Source organism: Arvicola amphibius, chromosome 15 (assembly GCF_903992535.2).
Source record: "Arvicola amphibius chromosome 15, mArvAmp1.2, whole genome shotgun sequence".
NCBI lineage: Eukaryota > Metazoa > Chordata > Mammalia > Rodentia > Cricetidae > Arvicola > Arvicola amphibius.
The window spans coordinates 22,615,497-22,632,796 of NC_052061.1; the positions used below are offsets into that span (position 1 = coordinate 22,615,497).

The 17,300-nt window shown below is 42.9% G+C and overlaps 1 protein-coding gene across 7 annotated transcripts in view; it reads right to left on the reverse strand.

Moving 5' to 3' along the window:
- The window catches only part of Nr3c2 (nuclear receptor subfamily 3 group C member 2), a 317,705-nt gene that overhangs the window by 145,830 nt on the left and 154,575 nt on the right, over positions 1-17,300 (reverse strand). For all 7 annotated transcript variants that reach the window (XM_038312972.2, XM_038312970.2, XM_038312973.2 and 4 more), the window contains one exon: positions 11,469-11,608. In XM_038312972.2, coding sequence (XP_038168900.1) covers positions 11,469-11,608 — 140 coding nt within the window. The remainder of the gene's footprint in view (positions 1-11,468; positions 11,609-17,300) is intronic.

Below are 17,300 nucleotides of genomic sequence, written 5' to 3' on the forward strand. Positions count from 1 at the left end.
TCTGTACTGTGTACAGGATGACACACATCGCTTCTCCAGGAGCTGCTATAGCTCATGCAGTCCCAGCTTATGGGTCCTCTGCCCTTCTGTCTTCTCGTCACCCCATGTGCACACACTGCCTTAATTCCCAGCATCCTGAGCCTTTCTGTGTCTGCATGAGCTCTCATTTCCCTTTTGACTACAGCTCAGTTCTCAGAGATGATGGCAAAATTAGACAAAGGTCAGTTATTTTGATATTTCCAAGGTGCATCATAAATATACTACATTTTAAGTATCATTAATTGTTAATTACAGTAACTGAAAGTCTTTAAATAAATCCTAATCAGATGTGTCACAGGCACATTTAATTAAAAAAACAGAAAGGGAAGGTTGTTAGAAAGATTTTAATTCTGTAGTGGCATCTCTATAAATATTTCATGTTTTCTCCCTTAAAATTATTTATATAGAAATTTTTAGTTAAACTTTCCATAAAAAGGCTGTTAATACCTTCCATTCCTAGTCATTTCCCATTCATATTACACAGTTATGGCAATATCCATTTGTGTAGTCTGTTTACTGGAGAAATGCCATGTTATGGCCACATTAAAAACAAACCATAGTGTGGGCTTGGGAGATGGTGCAGTAGGCAAAATTCTCACAGTCTCTATGTGAGACCTTAGTTCAAATCCCTAGAACCCATGTAAGAGCCATGTGCAGTAAACACAGGTCGACCATCTCAGTGCTCATCCGTGTGAGAGGCGGGGAGATGTGAGGTGAGATGGGAGACTAAGGTCACAAGGTCAGCTAGCCTGTGTCAAAGAACTTAAAAGATACCAACCTACATACACACAAAGAAACACAGGAGCCATCACACACACACACACACACACACACACACCCTATACACACATACATCTTAACACCTAAAATATCATAAACACATACATTCTACATACACACAATGAAGCATACATACATCATACATACACAGAGAAACACAGGAAACATCACACACACTTCCTACATACCCAGAAAGAAACACATACATTCTACATACACACAAAGAAACATAGGAAACAACACACTCAACCTAGGCTGCTTCTGTGCTGATTCCACAACTAAGTTGTCCAATGAGAGTGGAACGGTAGATTTCAGTGTATTTTATAAATCTTTATACAGTTAAAAACAATAAAGAGAAAATCAGAAATATGATCTAGAAAGAACAGGAAGTTATCTTTGCTTTTCTATATCTTTTATTCCTTCATGACAAGTATTTAACATATCCAAAAATAAACTGTTGCATAAATAGTTCCTACTTTATGGATAACCAGTGTATACTGGTTGAGTTCTAAATAATGGGAAGGCATTTTTAATAGCCAGGTTTATGAAGCAATCTTTTATTGTTTCTCAAGTCACTTAAACATATGTGTACCCATTTTTATTTTCTTCTGTCTAAGACGGGCAAGGCAGATGCTTTAAGATTTATTTTCTTTTGTTTATAGAAGAGGAAGCAGACGGTCAATTATTTGTTCAGTCTCAGAGTGGGTAGCAGCGTTCCATAAAAACGACACTGGGATCTGTGCTGGTGACGCCTTTCTCCTACAGCTGCTTAGTGGCGAGTTCACGCTAAGGACTCAGCGACTGAGTAAAACCCAAATACCGTGTACTACATACACATAATAGACTTTTGAATTCTCCATGTAGCTTCCTATGCTTTTTCTACCAGCCATGGTGGCTGCCGATTTTCCGTTATTCAAGCTCACTGGCTGCAAACTAGCTATGGCTAACTGTGTTGTTTATTTTTAAACTCTCAAAAATTAGTAGGAAATGAATTTATTTATTTATTTGTTTGTTTGTTTGTTTATTTATATGGCTTTGCCCCTTTGCCTTTTATTTTTTTTCTGGACTACTTCATCCCTTTTTGAGAATGAATTCCTGTAACCTCAGTAGTTCTAAACTCCACTCTTGTGACCAATGCTTAACCGGTGGCTTTCTCAAGTCTCTGTCAAAAATGGACGTCGTTCTTCAGAACTACCCAACCGTAAGTCCTGCCAGTTTTCCCTTCTCACTTCCGAGTCAGGCCTCCCTCTCACTTGGCTGGGCCAAGTCCACACGTAGGAAGGGCCTTACTCCACACTGTACACAGTCCCTTCCCACTTGTCCCCTCCTCTTCAAGGCGCGCCCTCCACTAGACCTCACTTACATCAAGGGACAACAAAAAAAACAAACAAACAACAAGAAAGCCACTATGCTGCCCCCACTACACACTCTGTAAGGAACACCATACAAAGTTGCTGTGGTCAGGAGAAAGGTTGAGATTTCTCATTCCATTATTCATGCTTGGATCCCAGGGTCTTTGTTTAATCTGCTCTTCTACCTCTTGGGCATGGGCCTCCCTTAGTCAAGTAGGCTTTCGTGCGACTGCAGGAAATCTAGACGGTGTCCTCAGAGTCAAGTTTCCAGGTTCTTGCTCCCCTCCAAGTTCACTCATTCAACAAACCCCTCTTCCCATCCTCCCAAGCTTCTGTCTGGGCATTGATTCTCAGAAAATTCAGTAATTCTCATTTTTAGGACTTAATAATTTTCAAGATTATTAAGTCATGCAAATTGCATGATGCTAATTGCTCCAGGAGTGTATGTCGGAGGAGACTAGTCTCTTGATTTGGGTGTGGGTGTGTGTAAAGTAGACAGCTAACAGCTAAAGAGTGAGTTTCATTGGAGGAAGACCTCCTCCCAATGTTTCCTTGTGCCTTCTCAGAGGTCACATATAATTTTTTTTATCATACATAGGAAATGAAATATAGAAACATAAAGTTCTCAGATTAATATCAAGATGTCACAGAGTTACTTCAAGATGGTAATGGTGACTATTTAAAAATATGAGGTTCATTTCTTAACAAAGAGTAGAGACTACCCAATTTCTTTTGCCATTAAGGCAACAGTATTTCAAATTAGAATTTCAACTCGGAATGGGTAGGAGTTAATTATTTAGAATATAGCAGGATAACCATTAAATTATACTGTGCCCATACTCAAGCCTGAGCTATTGCTCCACTTTCTTAAAAAGTAAAATAGTTAAGATCCGAGGTAACTCGAAGACAAGGACAGCTTATGTGCTCAGTGTAGGGTGCCAGGCTACCTGGGCTGTCTGGGGTTCAAATTTCAGCCCCAGCCTCTTCCTTCTTTTCGGGCAACCTTTGACAAGCTATATATGCCTCCGTGGATAGATCTTGAACACAGGGATTGCCAGTTCTACTCACTGCATGAGATTATCTGAGGGATTAAAATGATAAAATAGAATATTTTTCTTGTCATAATGAGCACGAAGTAATTGCTCAGTAAATATTTAGTATTTGCAAGAGTTGAAGAACAAGACTATTAGGCCTTATTCAGAACTAGTTGATATCTTCCCTGTCATGACAATTGCTTAGAAAGTTCAGATCTAAAAAACATTTCCTTTTCAAGCTCATGAAATCTTGATTCAAGAAGGCTGGGAGCTGAGGATGTAGCTAAGTGATTGGGTTGCTCACTTGTGTGAGGACCTGGATTTGATCCCTAGTAATGCACCCCCCACTTAAAACAACAACAACCAAACAAGAACCCTTATTAAATCAAACATTATATCAGTGGCAATGGAAATGTTATTTTTACAATTCCCATTACCATTAAGATGGAAAAGGTAGGCAATATGCCAAAGCTGCTCATGAAAATATCCTCAATTCCTTCTGCTAGGTTTATTTACAACATGGCCGGTTAGATGATACTGTCTCTCCATTGCTCATGTGAAACCCAGGGCAGGCAGGTGACATTGTGTCTCCACTGGTCATGAGAAAGCCGTAAGTGAGCTTTGAGGGCAGCTTCTGCAAAGGGATTGGGGCAAACCTCTGCAACACATACATGCCAAGCTTCATCTTCTCTTTCTTGCTCCTCTTTCCCCTTTCTCCTGTCTTCTGCTTCACTTGTTCTAAATCTTATTTAACTCATGGAAATCTGAGAGCTACTTACATGTTTTGAGGGAGAAGATGAATTAAAGGCAAACAGAACAACATGAGCAATAACTGTGAAAAATGCTTTCTTTTGATCAATATTTCTCAGATTTACCACATGAAGTGAACTTTTATTCAGAATTTTAAGATACAAGGAGCTTTCTTTGGATAATACTATTTTTCTGTTCCCACCCCCAATGTCACATCATTTTCTAATAAATAGCTGCCAAGTATTTTCCACTCTAGAGAATCAGATACATGGCACAGACATACATGAAGATGAGTCCTACAGACATACTAGTTATGAAATAATCAATACGCCAGCACATGTGGGGCACTGCTTATGCAGTGGTTAGCAAATCACATCCTTCCACGTTATGTTTGTCAGGGACCCTCGGGTGGCTAAAGGCAAGCAAGAATAAGAGCACACGGATGAATAAAAAAAATCAAGGCTGGGATTAAAAACGCTCAGACTCAGTGCCTGAAGCTGAGGAAGGCCACACATAGCCAGACACCCAGCAACTAAGCTTTTACTGCAAACAACAGGAAGGGAGGTGCGACAAATCATTTACACATGCATATGCCACGCATACTGTCAGAAACTCCAACGTCTGTCTCTCTAAGTGTCCCTGTCTCAGGCCACCATATCTACGCTCATGGATGGCAATTATAACCCTTCACTCTCAGGCTTGCTTTGTTTCCAAGCTTCAGAACCATTCACCCATCTTCCTGCCAGACACCCCCAAGTGTTCCACGGACATCGCAAACTCACCCTAAAATAAGGCTCACTCTTATTCCCTCTGGTTACACAGCATCTGCCAGTCTTTCCAGACAGCATATAACTAACCTATTTGCTATGTTCATCCCTTACCTGCCCCTCACAATACTGCAAGTTCCCTCAAGACAGGGCCCATTAGCCATTTCCTTATAGTTCCTCGATCCTTGCCCAGTGTGTCCTAAAAATACAGAACAAATGTCCCTTTCCTCTCACATCCCTAAGACATGCCCACTCAGTATTCTGGCTCAGAAAATACCACCAGGAATGGAGCCTGGAAAAATCACCTTTGAGTTTGTGTTCTTTGCCCTCTATTCAGAGCTAATGATATTCTAAGATACCTTTGTCATCTCTAACCCTCATGGCTTTGATGTATTCTAGGTGATCTCTTGCCTAAGTGATGAGAATAGCCACCAGATATGTCACCATGTTGGTAAGTGTAGCTCATTACAGCCAGATCTTAAATGAGACACTGGGCTTAGCACTCAGCTATGAAAATATTTAGGGCTTCAGTTTTCTGAAGGATGAATTCAGGCTCCTTCTTGCAGTCCAGGACTGGTATGCAAAGTCCTTCTATATATGTGTTGCTTTTATTGGTTAATGAATAAAGAAACTTCCTTGGCCTGTTATAAGGCAGAGTAGAGCTAGGCAGGCTAAACTAAGCTGAATGCTAGGAGAAAGAAGTCAGAGTCATGAGATACCATGGAGCTTCAGAGGAGAAAGACGCCAGCCGTGAGCTAGAACCTTGCCAGTAGGCCATGAACATCATGGTAAAATATGAAATAATAGAAATGAGTTAACAAAAGATATAAGAGTTAGCTAGCAATATGTTTACGTGTTTGGTGATGAAGTAATTTAAATAATATAGTTTCTGAGTGGTTATTTCAAGTCTGGGCATCCGGGAACAAACAAGCGGCCTCCTACAATACAGGACAGGGACCCAAAATGTGCCTTTAGCCTCATTTTCATAACATCACACCTTGAACTTTATACAGTGGCACCACAAAATTGTTTCTGGTGACCTTCGCACCCTGCCCTTATCTCCACTCATCACTGCCCAGTCTAATCTTTCTAAAGCCACGTTGGGGTCAATTCTTTGGGAAGCCTTCTCTCACCTTCCAGGGTAGCCTAAATATTATGTCCATAGTGTACTTGCATAGCAACCAACATTTTCTGCTAATAGCATGGTTAGAATGTGAAATGTCCCCATAGTCCCCTGTGTGAATGCTGGTTCCCCAGCAGAGATGGCCTTGGGGTGGGGCTGAACTGATGTGAGTGGGTCACTTGGGAGTGTGCTCTGAAGTTTCTTAGCCAACCCCATTTCCTGCCCCTCTCTGCTTACTGAATACTATATGATCAGCAACCTCAGCTTTCTGGCTACGTCTTTCTAGATATCACGTGCTATATCCCTTCAAAGGGTGAGCCAAAAGTGCCCCACCCCTGTAAGCTCCTTCTTGTCAGGTATTTGATCATAGCAAAAAAGGAAAAAAAACCCTAATATATGAGTGTTCGTGAAGATACTACAGTAAATGGAATCAGCTTCCATGGTTCCCGATTTCAGGTAAAACAAAGACTATGGTCAATTCAATCTTTAAACTATTTGATGGGAAAGCGTAAGCGAGTCTTTGACTTTCCTGCCTGAGGGGGCAGTGACAATGGACGTGGATACCAATTAACCTTATACAATTCTGGGAAAATAGGGGCTGATCTTAAATTACTAAATGGAGACATCTGATGGACATTAAATTATTTCCTTGCTTTATCATTGCCTTAATTTTATATTGCCAGAAGCCAGAGGATATATGTGAATTACTCAATACTTCCCAGACTGGCTTGCGTCTCCTCCACTGGAGGTCTCTACTTTGTGACACAGTGGTCAGTTTTAGCCTTCAGCAGGACACACACTTGCTCACTTACACTCTGACTTAAAAGTGCACACAAAGCACACAGAGATAACCTGAGCATATTGCATGAGACACTTCCTTCTAGACCTACTCAGTTCCCTCATTAATCTTAAAGGGGCTAGGGAAATTCTTCATTTGTCATCTATAACATTTCCTTTTGAACACTTCTCTATATGGAATCATGAACCAATAAATCTAAAGAAGCATAGTGAAGCAAATGCGAAAGGAATGGGGTACAGTTTCAGAGGTTTGGGTCTATTAGTATTTGAAAAAATAAACAATAACCTGAAATGAAACCTTTAAGGCAATTTCACTTAAAGAAATAGACTTATAAGTCTCCTTCTTCAAGATAAACAGAGGTTGGCCCCTGACTTAGTTGATCTAACTTGGTGACCTTTCAGCTAGCAGGCCTGCTTACAAAAACATGAATCCAGTTGACCTTATTAATAATGAACTCTCCTCCCTTTTGTAGCCTCAGAACTATTTGATTTGTGGGAACTGTACCTCCTACACACTGCTCATCTACTGGGTATCTGTGGAGGAAGTTAGGCTATAAAATAGAGTATGGGACCTAATCCGCTCTGCTCATTGGGGGATCACCACGTAGAACAGTCAAGAGGAAGTTACAGTATTTCACTACTGGAAGAGGACTAAGCAACTGAAAGCCCAAAGGAGAGTTAGAAGTCCCACATCAGCAGTTAAAATGCCAACATGAATTCGGGGACTAGTTCTGGCTGGTATTTACTGCTTTGAGCTAGCCAACAGGGCATTGCTGTGCTTATCCAAACATACATTGGAGGTTCTTTGTAGCTGAAACCTTGCTGGGCTATCTAGGAAGACTATCTTGTCCCAAAGAATTCTCACAGACAAACTGAAAGACTTGTGACTATCAATTTTGCCTCAACTGTGTAACACCCAAAGATGCCACCCAACCAGCATTGCCACAGAGGCTTCTTGGTAGGAACCCTACACAGTCCAGTTGACAACACAGAAACCCAGGTAAACAATTTCCACAGAACTCTCCCATATGCCCTTTGAGAACTGTGGTGTCTAGGACACAATCTGCCAAATACTCCAGCCCTTGAATACAGTTCCACAACCATAGATTTACTTTGTTTGTAAGTATCATTTTGCTACTGTTATGAATTATATGCAGGATATCTGGTCTGTCACCCCCAACGAGACAGTGACCAACAGGTGGAGAGAACCTCTGCCCTAGGAGGAGCTTACCATCTCAAGGAGCATCCCTGAGCTGGGATGGAGCTCAGGATGTGGTTGGACATCTTGTCTACTCTAGCATAGTGTCCCCTCATCATTCTTTGGTACTGTGCTCCCTTTTAGCTTTAATTGGCTCTCATTTCCTCTGCATCCTCTACATACTGCTGCCTTGAATTCTCTGTTGTAGTCTAAGAGGAGTTTTGGATATCAAAGAATCAGAAAAGAACAAACATTTAAGAAAGGAAGTATATGTATACACACATACACACATGTGGCATTACACATAATCACACACACATACTACCTAAGTTGTTCTTAATGTTTCGATCGCCCCTTTACTAACACAGCTGGAATGGATAGGAGACAAGAAAGGCTAGAGTTTTCAGGAAAATTTAAAGAATGAACGACAAGAGTTGAGTAAAGTCTGGGTTTGCGGGAGATTGGGGGGGGGGTAGAGGCAAAACAGTAAACAAATACAAAATTTGCAAATATAAAACCCACACTTGCTTCACATAGCTGAATGCAAAAAGTCAAATTCCCAACTTAGAATGGAATAAACTCTATTAATGAGAGTCTTAGGGTTGCGGTGTGATTCAGTGGCACATTTACCCAGCAATGCATGGCCACCCTCATATTTTAGTGCATGCGCGCGCGCGCGCGCACACACACACACACACACACACACACACCAAAGCTCCCCATATAAATAGTCTAAAAAGGCACTTAACAAACCTCATCATCTCTCCAATTGATCTACTTTCTAATAAACAAAAATGAAGTACCAATATTTGGGTTTTTCCCATTTATTTTTATACCAGTTACAAAAATAATTCTTGGTGGATTTTCACAGAGACTATTTAATAGAAACTAAGCCAGAATCCCTAAAACACTTTCTTTTTCCACAGAATAAAAAGGCAAATTCTGGAAAGAAACAGGTCTGAGTTCTGACATCATGATGACCCAGGCATGGGTGATGGCAGCTGGGAGCACAGAGGCCCCTGCTGCCACTCCAACCTCTCTCCTCCACCCTCTCTCCTCTACCCTGCTCTCCTCCACCCTGCTCTCCTCCACCCTCTCTCCTCCTCCCTACTCTCCTCCACCCTCTCTCCTCCATGCTGCTCTCCTCCACCCTCTCTCCTCCACCCCCTCTCCTCCACCCTGCTCTCTGCCACCCTCCACCCTGCTCTCCCCCACCCTCTCTCCTCCACCCTGCTCTCCTCCACTCTCTCTCCTCCACCCTGTTCTCCTTCACCCTCTCTCCTCCACCCTCTCTCCTCCACCCTGCTCTCCTCCACCCTCTCTCCTCCACCCTGCTCTCCTCTACCCTCTCTCCTCCACCCTGTTCTTCTCCACCCTGCTCTCCTCCACCCTCTCTCCTCCACCCTCTCTCCTCCACCCTGCTCTCCTCTACCCTCTCTCCTCCACCCTGTTCTTCTCCACCCTGCTCTCTTCCACCCTCTCTCCTCCGCCCTCTCTCCTCCATTCTCTCCCCTCCACCCTGCTCTCCTCCACCCTCTCTCCTCCACCCTGCTCTCCTCCACCCTCTCTCCTCCACCCTGCTCTCCTCCACCCTCTCTCCTCCACCCTCTCTCCTCCACCCTGCTCTTCTCCACCCTCTCTCCTCCACCCTGCTCTCTTCCACCCTCTCTCCTCCGCCCTCTCTCCTCTATTCTCTCCCCTCCAGCCTGCTCTCTTCCACCCTCTCTCCTCCACCCTCTCTCCTCCACCCTGCTCTTCTCCACCCTCTCTCCTCCACCCTGCTCTCCTCCACCCTCTCTCCTCCACCCTCTCTCCTCCACCCTGCTCTTCTCCACCCTCTCTCCTCCACCCTGCTCTTCTCCACCCTCTCTCCTCCACCCTGTTCTCTTCCACCCTCTCTCCTCCACCCTGCTCTTCTCCACAAAGTTCTTTTTTTAATGTCATTTACTTAGTTTACTAACTAGTGAGAAGAGGAAGGAGAGATCGTAGGATAAAAGGTGCCAAGAGTAATGAGAAAGATTTCAGAAGTCATTAACCTATTCATCTTATACTGAGCCAATCGTGTGACTAGGGAAAGAAAACCAGATTGATATCCTTAGCATTGTGAAAAATCTATTTTTTCTATTTTCTGAAAATTAACTCCCTCTGGTAATAGGCTCTGTCTTTCCTCAGGGCAATGCCCATATCTAACTCTTGGTCTTGGAGCTGAGTTGTCTGGCTCTGCATCTCTCATGGTGACAAGAGCGGCAAGTTGAGCCATGTTTGATCTGAGGCAGCTCCATGGCAACCTTGATAGGAACCACCAGGCCAGGAACAAACCACTCACTTTAAATGGAGGCCTGGTCCCCCTGTCTCTAGCCCAAGAGAAAATGGGCAGGCTAGAGCCAGAACAAAGCCAATGGCCCAAGGAGTTCTGACAGCCTGGCTTAAGATTGTGGCATACACAAAACGAAGTATGTGCTATGACTTTTCCAGCTTGGGGGCCAATGAGTTTCCTCTAGGCTCCAGCCAGCTTGAGATGAATTATCTGTCATTTGTAACAAGACTATCCACTGAGAAAGAATGACTCAACTCCCATGACTAACTCTACACTGCACTCTGGGACTCTAAGGTAATTAAGACTGTAAACTGGGCTGGGGTGTGGCTCTGTGTAGAACACTTGGCTACATGCATGAGGCTGTGGGTTCAATCCCAGAACTATGTAAAAAAGAGTATCAATCAAATAATGTCATACAAACCTAGGAGTTAAGGAACTTCACACTGCAGAACTAGGAATATGAATGTGGCCTCTGGCAAAAGAAAGGCGAGCTATGGGTGCTGCTTCTTCAAGTCCCAGGGCACCAGCTCAGCTCGCCACAAAGATCTCTAGAATTTAATCTCACAGGGTCTTCCTGTGGAGCTTCTTAGAGACATAAATGTCAATGACAAAATAATTCTTCCAATAAGAGTGAGAACTCTCTCCATTCAGACAGTTTTCAACATGAATAAAACCATCTGGCCTAAGTCGGATATTAATTAACTGCTTGCCAGTGAGGGTAAAGGGAAGCAGAAGCAAGCATTTCGACTTAAGAAGTAGTTGTTTACCTGGACAGAAGCCAAAGCTAGCCTACACATACACGTTCAACTCCAGCCAAACTTTTAATTTATAGTATTCGCACGGAAACCTTCAGCAAAAATAAAGGAGGGACTTGGAAGAGGGCACCTGGAGTTTGAATAGTTGCTGAGGAAATATTCTGAGCCACACATAATTTAAATATGCATCCCTACATTAAAGTTTTAATTTGCACAGATGCATATATTTGCAGGGAAATATCAAGAAAATGGAGAAAACAAATTCTGCAGGACTACTGAAAAATGCTATTCTAGAACATGCAGATTGAATTCCCATTGACACAGAATTCTCATTTCAGAATGGCTGGCTCTGCTGGTGACTTCAAGGGCTCCCAGTACATGCTGCTCAGTGGGAAAAAAATCTCTGGTAGTTTTTAAGATAAGGTATCATTACTATTCATTACTGACAGATTACATCAAAAACATTTTGCAATAATTTCCCAGTAACCCTGCAAAGTGCACCGTGCAAGCAAGGGACACTCGAAGAGGACGCATAGGAGACACATGAACATTTACCTTCCACGGCTCTTTTGAAGAAGACTTTGCAGCTGCCACAGGTCACTACCCCATAGTGACATCCAGAGGCCTCATCTCCACACACCAGGCAAATTTTGGAAGGTCTTGAGGAACCGGTGGAAACACTTCGTAAAGTAGAGCTAGGGAAAGAAATCAAGATTTAAATAACGTCACCTCAGTGGCACATCTCCTGTTCTGTTCAGTTGCATTCTAAATTTTCAACAGTCCTGGCCCCTTGAGTGAATTCAGCTTTTTGGGTCATATTGTGAGTGATTCAGAAAAATGAAGGGAAAGGATTTAAATCAGGGGAGTGATGCCATCAAGAATGGCAGACACATAGGCTAGGGAGACAGTTCAGTGGATAAAGTACTTGCTGAACACGGATGAGGCTTGGAGTTCAGATCCTCAGAACTCACATAAATGCAGGGCCCTGTAATCCCAGGACTCAAAGGCAGAGAAAATGGGATTCTCAGGGCAAGCTGGCTAGTCAAAGTAAAAAGCTTTGGGTTTAGTGAGAGACCCTGTAAACGTATAGAAGTACATGTGTATCATATTCAGTGAGAGACCATGTAAAGGTATAGAAGTACATACATACACACACACACACACACACACACACACACACACGTATAATGTTCAGTGAGAGACCCTGCCAAAGTATAGAAGTATATATATCAAGATATGTAAGATGAAGAGTGATAGACGAAGAAATTTGGTATTGACCTGTGACCTCCACATGCATGTATGCACATGGGCACATGCACTCACCTAATACACATATAAGCATGCACACACATATGTACACTTAAGGAAAAAAAAGTGTATAGCCAAGTCTCTCAATACTGAGAGATGAGACAAGAAAAATCACATATATACACATTCCTTTCTTTTCCTGTTCTTGAGAATATTTCAGAAGTTATACCCATAAAGTCTCACCAACATGACTGTACTAGCATGAGCTGAACGAGGAAGGCACCAATAGACATCCAAAGTGGATAAAGCGTCAGATCTCAAAGCTACTCATAGACCTACAGGTAACTAAGGAAGACCGAAAGCAGAAAAAATACTTTTTCCAAGGGAAGAACACACCAATAGTTATTCAATAACAAGTCTTCAGTGAAAACATACATAAAAGTAACATTATTCAGACAGAATATGATATTGAAATATATCTATATATGCGTATATGTATGTGCATTTAACAACAATTAATGAAGAAAGGTTATGAATTTGAGAAAAAAGAGGTATATAAAAAGATTTGGAGGGAGGAAAGGGAAGGGGGAAATGATATAATTATAATCTTAAAACTGAATGAAAAATTACTTAATAAATTTGCAAAACCAAAACCAAACTTTAGCCTTTTTATTTTTTATATCGATAGATACCTGAAATATATACTATATTTACCTGGCTTTAGTATTGATAGTATTCTCTAAAATTAGTAAGAACAATGAGTTATGTTGACTATACACATACTAGCAGGGTTTGGGGTAGTAAGAACAATGAGTTATGTTGACTATACACATACTAGCAGGGTTTGGGGTAGTAAGAACAATGAGTTATGTTGACTATACACATACTAGCAGGGTTTGGGGGAGGGCACAAAAGTAGTTCTTTAAGCAAGCATCTATGTGGACACTGTTTGGGAGAAACCATCCTTAGATATTTTTATACATGACTGGGTTTGCTAGTGGCATGCTCCCTACAGAAAGGCTTCCATTCTGATGAGGAACAACATTTGAGTGACAGCTTAGGCAGGTGTGTCTTGAGCAGGTAGAGAATTGCACTTTTTCCTTCATGGACCATAAGCATTTACTGAAGATTTACCAATAAGTCTTGTACAAAGTACTGAGGAAATAAACACAAACACCTTGGTTTCTGCCCCCAAGCTAGTGGGGGCACACATTGTCAGTGTCTGTGTTGCTGCAGGGTAAGATGATGCTATGTCATGGGTTCAACCCTCCAGTCTGGGGAGGGCAGTGCAGTGGAGTCAGGAAAATGTCTACTCAAGTATGACAGCTGAGTTGAGTTGTGAAGCATGAGAATGAAGGGAAATGGAAGCAGACTGTCAGGTAGATAAGAAGACAGCACTGGACATGTGCAGAGGACTTGGGGTGCTATGTTCCTCAGCTGTCCGCTGCTCTACAACTTCTGGCTGAGTGTGAACAGTAGATGCAAAATAAAAAAATACTCAAAGTAAACACGCTAAGTGCCCACAAAGTTCATGTCGTCATCATGGTTGGTTCTCTGCTTTGCAAGTTTGCCAAAACCTGGTCAGATCATGTAAATACACATTTGTCTAAGAACACTTTTCAATGGATGAGCAACCCTCTTGCTAAAAACAGGCGAAAGAACAAACATTCAGCTGCTCAGCCCACCATAGCATGACTGCCTTCCTAGAAAATGCCTTCCTAAATCAACGATTGAAACAGCGTTCTCCAAAGCGATTTCTCCTCCTGAGAAAAGTCCTCTTTATTACTTTTATTAGTGCCCTCTGACTCCTTTATGACATTCAAAACATTCCATTTCAGCACCAGCGACTCTGCAACATACTGCCTGGGAAAACTCGGTCCATGCTCAGGCTGACTCACAGCACACTTCAGAGAAAAGCCGCAACTGTAAATATTTAGAATATCATGTAAAATCATCATTAAAATATAATTGCCTTCTCACAATGACAAGCACATGTGGGTTTTGTCTGGTTTGGCTTTTGTGGTGCTGGGATTGAATTTGGCTTTGCATGTCAAAGGCAAGGCCTAAACCACTGAGGCCATATGTGAGATTTCACTCAATATGTTTTGTGGGTCTTGATCTTTTACTGGTCCCTTAGCTTCAATTCTTTTTGGAACTTATGTGTTCGGGCCAAACTTCCTTTTGCTGTGATCTCATTTAGGTTCTTGGCTTGAAATAATTCCCAGTATCTTTGGATTTCCAATATCCATCTTCAGAACCTCGGAACGCTTATCTGGCTCTCTACCTGGCCCCTCTACCTGGGTGTCTAAACTATACCTCAGACTCAACATGCCCCAAAATCCGCAGGTTCTTCTCTGCTTCTTAGTTTGCTCTTCTCCACACCTTTACATCTATTAATGCAAACAGCTATGGGTTAAATTGTTGAACCGCTCCCTAAACTCACAGGCTGAAATCCTGATCCCCAACTCTTCAGAATGTGACTTTCATGGAGAAGAGGGATGCCGGTGTGCTTATTACTTTTGATGAAGGCATATTGGAGTTAGATGAGCCCTTAATTCAGCAACTGGCTTCTTTATCAGAAGAGGGAACTGTGCCACAGATACCAACACTGAGTGAATGACATGACCGTATACGTGTAAGGCAGAGACTGCAGATGTGTTTAGAGGCCAACGTGCATCCCAGATTGCTGAAAAAAATCAGCGTAAGGAAGGAAGGAGGTATAGGGCACATTCTCCATCAGGGGCCTCTAAATCAACATTGCTGATCTTCGCCTTGGATTTATAGCTTTCCAAACAGAGCCATCCAGTGTGTAATGGTTTGTTTGAATAGTCCTGCAAACTAAGGCAGTATCCTTTATATTTTTGGTGATGGGGAGGGGAGTGGATCTGGACTCATCCTGAATCTTCCTTGCTTGTTCACATACACATACCTGACACATGCAAGCTGCTAGGTCCTCCCCAACATACACCCACACTATGTCACTCCTCCAGGCACAGGCTAGCCAAGCTGAAAGAGTCGGGACTTCTGTGGAGCTCTGAGATGCTCCAGGGCTATCTTCTCCTTCTCACTTCTCCTCCTCCTCCCCTCTAAAGCCAGAACACTGTGTCCATCATCCTTTGCCTTGAGAACATTCCAAACCTTCTCCACACACATGGAGTCAAATACGAGGCCGCAGATCACTTTATTCCCTTCTGTCTCCCTCATGCTTCCTTCACATGAGCAACCTGAGCTCCTTGCTGCCCTCAAACATCCCAGCATGCTCCTCCCTTGGAGACTCTGACTTGCTGGTCCTCTCCATCCAGATGTCAAAGGATTCTGGTTCTGGTTGTCATTTGTTTCCTGTGCTTTCTTTGCTGTCTGTGTCATCTACACAGAAACCATGGCACAGCAGAAGTCCAGATTCATTTGTGGTTTTCACTTGTCTTTCCCCTTTTGGGGCTGGAACCTGACATACAACAGGCCTCTGATATATTTATGATCTTGAATAATCCCCCAAAAGTTGAGTAGCACTCTTCACAGACAGTAAAACCTTTAATAAGTGGAACCTCGTGGGAGTAAGTTAGGTTGTTGCAGGATGCCCTTGAAGGCGGGATCTCAATCCTCCCCCTTTCCATTTCTCTGCTTCCAGAATACCAAGAGTTGAACAAGCCCCTCCACGATGTCACCTTACATGTTGTACTGTGCCACCATAGGCCCCAAATGACGAAGCCAAATGACCATGTTTGGGAACCTCTCCAACTACAAGCTAAAGGTCATCAAGACTCGTATAAACTAGGTATTTTGTTACAGACATAGAAAGTGACTTGCATAGCACCCAGCCAACACGTATTACTGAGCCTGAGCCATCAGGAGGCATCCTCAGCAGAGCCCGCATGGAACCTACTATGCCATCAATTCTGATAGTCCACTGCTGCTTTGGAGCAAGACAATATGCTCACACCTACCCATCAGTAGCGAAACAACGTGATAGAGCAGCCAAACTGAGATGTCGGTGAGTCCAGCACGACCAGGTCCACTGGGAACTGCAGATCGCAGCAATCAGTTTGTGACACTCAAAAGTCAAAGCCAATATCCTCCCCCTTCTATTATCACTTACGCCTTCCCACAAGAGAATACCAGCATTTCCTCATTTATCTGCCAGCATCCTGAGCCTTCTCATCCCACACCTAACATGTATCTTCTTTCATCGGCTCTTTCCCACCTTGCCCAACAGCTGCACATTTCTACCTCTGGCCATCTTCCCATCTCATTTCCACACTCCATCTCTGGAGGGTCACGTGCACAATGTGTCTTCAAACAGCTTTTATCGAACATCTAAACCTCCATAACCACCAGTTCAGCCTTCAGGCTTTCCCCTCTTTCCATAACCTTCTTTCTTCTACTTACTGTGAACATCAGAAATACACCAGGTTCAGAAACTCTTTTGTCTCCCTTTTCACATTTGAATATTCTACAAGGGGACTAGCACCCTGGGAGTACTCAGGATCAAATCCTGTCCTTTGTCTTGAGTGGATAGCAATACATACATATACATACATATGTATGTTTGCATGAATAGGCTGCTTCTGATATGCCCTGAAACATCACTGTCTTTTGCTATTTTGCACTGTGGTGTCTCCTCTCATGGCCCACTGTGCTTTGGGGGCCATCAGGAAGTAGAATATGGTCTATCTAGTGTAAGTACTGTGATAGACTATGACAGTGGATCTGCTAGCCGAGCTGGCTATTGAGTGACGAAGGAGGGTACTGTACACAGGAAGTGTTGGACAGAGAAACCACCCATGTCCCATGTTGGATGGGGCAGAATAGCCTGAAATTTCCTCATGGTACTCTGAATAGTGTGTAATTAAAAAAAAAAACTATGGAGAAGAGTCAAAGGACAGGCTCTGTGGGAGCCTTCTCAGCTTGGTTGATCACCTTCCTGGACCTGGAGGGAGTTGGAAGGACCTTGGTCTTAACATAGAGTAGGGAACCCCGATGGCTCATTGGCCAGAAGAGGAAGGGAGGGGGGGTATAGATGGAGGGAAGGGGAGGGAAGGGGGAGGAAGAGAGGAGGAGATGGAAATTTTTAAATATAAAAAAACTATGGATTTTTAATTTTTTGGAATTTCCCATTTAACATTTTCAGACTATAGGTAA